At 45.2% G+C, this 2,500-nt stretch overlaps 1 protein-coding gene across 1 annotated transcript in view; it reads left to right on the forward strand.

The window, feature by feature from the left end:
• LOC134456387 (forkhead-associated domain-containing protein 1-like) overlaps nucleotides 1-2,500 on the forward strand; it is a 22,688-nt gene that overhangs the window by 1,104 nt on the left and 19,084 nt on the right. Inside the window, exon 3 of the mRNA XM_063207752.1 lies at nucleotides 1,281-1,800. Coding sequence (XP_063063822.1) covers nucleotides 1,536-1,800 — 265 coding nt within the window. The 5' untranslated portion in view covers nucleotides 1,281-1,535. The remainder of the gene's footprint in view (nucleotides 1-1,280; nucleotides 1,801-2,500) is intronic.

The raw sequence follows: 2,500 nt of genomic DNA on the forward strand, positions 1-2,500 counted from the left end.
ATGCCACCCCCGTTGAGACACACCACACTACAGGGCTCGGTACGTACCTCGGTTTTGGGGTCACGTTATACTCTCCGTTTGTAAACAATCCCTGTCTGCGCGACCCTGGCTGCACACTGTTCAACCTCTGATTGGTGGAAACTGCTGTCTGTTAATAAATTATCACACATGGTTGGCTGCCATTATTTTGCCCCTCCTCACAACTTGATGTTTATAAACAAAAATAAAAAGCTTATGTACAGTATACACGGTTCAGTACGTACCTGGGTTTTGGGGTCACGGTTCTGTACATTTTTGGTACAGTATATGGTAACAAAACAGAAAAAAAAACATTTTCTTCCTCAGTTCGATGGTTATTTCACCACAATATTGTCATAATACAAACGAAAAAAAAGGAAAATGCATTCAAACTGCTACTTTGGGTCGGAGATTTCATTGGTGTAAGAAAGGTCTCACAAAGAACAAGCCTCTACACCAGTTTTTTCTTACATTCTCTCTCAGCGTTCTGCATGTCACTGCATGTAGTGGCAGCATAATGTAAAAATATGAACAGAGTAGCCTTTCGGTACAGCACTGTTCGGTTCGGTGGAAATTTTGTGGAGTTGTTGATAATGACCCAAGGAACAAGTGATTTAACTCTGGTGGTGATATGGATCACAAACCGGAACCAGGACCTTTTTAAAGATTCTTCCCCATTGCTGGCCTATAAATCTAGACGCCCTTAGTGACCAGAAATTGAATTTTGGGAACTCCACAAAAAGAAGGCAGAAAGGTCTTAGGGTGTAACATAGTCAAATGTTCTATCAAGCAGCTTCCTTGGCAGAGGTCTGCGCTCTCTGAGTTCTTCTAGTTAATGCAATGCTTCTCAGATAATCAACCGAACATATCATTTAGTCCAGTGATTCTCAAACTTTTTCAGACTGAGGACCACTTTGTCCCCCTAAATATGTTCAGGGACCACCTGTCAACTGAATTGACAGTTGATGGATGCTAAATTGACACTGCTAATTGCTAAAATCCTATGTTTAGCTTTGTAATGATGTTACAAATATAGCTAGCTTGTCTTGGTAAAATAGAAATTCCCTCGCAGACCACCTGAGCTCTGTCACGGACCACTAGTGGTCCCCAGACCACACTTTGAGAAACACTGATTTAGTCCATACACCCACCCTGATGTCTGCTACTACTAAAATGCCATTGACCCTGATATCTACTGATTTCTCTCCCTCATCTCTCTCTCTCTCTTTATCTCTATCTCTTTCCTATTTTCTCTCTATCAGTCCATCCTGCGTGAACAACTGCAGACTGTGGAGGAAGAGAGGAGCGCCAGAGAGAAGAAGAGGGAGGAGAGAGAGGAGGAGTGGAGGAGGAGAGAGGAGGAGAGAGAGGATGAATGGAGGAGAAGAGAGGAGGAGAAAGAGGAGGAGTGGAGGAGAAAAGAACAAGAGAGGGAAGAGAGAGAGGAGGAGAAAGTGGATGAGTGGAGGAGAAGAGAGAACGAGAGAGATGAGGAGTGGAAGAGGAGAGAGAAAGAGATGGATGAGAGAGAGGAGGAGTGGAGGAGGAGAGAGAAAGAGAGGGATGAGAGAGAGGAGGAGAGGAGGATGAAGATGGCGGAGGAAGAGGAGCAACAGAGAGGAGCACAGGAGGAGAAGAAGAGAGAAGAGGAGGAGCAGGAGAGAGGGATGCAGAGAGACAGAGAGGAGGAGGAGAGAAGGAACGCCCACTTCATCACCCTGCTGCAGGAGAGACTTCAGCAGACGGAGAGAGAGAGGGATGGACTGAAAGAAGAAATAAGAGGTGAGAGAGAGAGAGAGGGAGAGAGAGAGAGTAAATAAGAGGTGTGTGTGTGTGTGAGAGAGAGAGGGATGGACTGAAAGAAGAAATAAGAGGTGAGAGAGAGGGATGGACTGAAAGAAGAAATAAGAGGTGAGAGAGAGAGAGAGAGAGAGAGAGGGATGGACTGAAAGAAGAAATAAGAGGTGAGAGAGAGAGAGAGAGAGAGAGAGAGAGAGAGAGAGAGAGAGTATGTGTGTGTGAGAGAGAGAGTAAATAAGAGGTGTGTGAGAGAGAGAGAGAGAGAGAGAGAGAGAGAGAGAGAGAGAGAGAGAGAGAGAGGGAGAGATGAGCTAGAAGAAGAAATTAGTTGAAATGTTTGACATGCCATTTCACTGCCTCTGTGGAGAGAACAAGAAAGTTTCTCCGCTGTCAGCCTGCTGTTAGCAGCAACAACTTCTGGAGGACTATTCTTCATTCCCCATCCGGTTTGCAAATCAGAAAATTGCATTAGAACAAAGAAGTGAGCTTTTGCGAGATATTGAAATACAACTCTGTTGTCAGTGGGTTATTACACGAGGAGGCAAGAGAGCAGGGGAGGATGGTAGTCTGCATATTGGAATGTACCCAGAGAGAGAGAGAGGGAGGACGGGAGTCTGTGAGTGCGCTACAATATGCAACCTTGCCTCCTCCACTTGTGCTTGTTTCCTTGTACCAGGAAGCA

This window comes from Engraulis encrasicolus, chromosome 10 (assembly GCF_034702125.1).
Source record: "Engraulis encrasicolus isolate BLACKSEA-1 chromosome 10, IST_EnEncr_1.0, whole genome shotgun sequence".
In the NCBI taxonomy this organism is placed as follows: domain Eukaryota; kingdom Metazoa; phylum Chordata; class Actinopteri; order Clupeiformes; family Engraulidae; genus Engraulis; species Engraulis encrasicolus.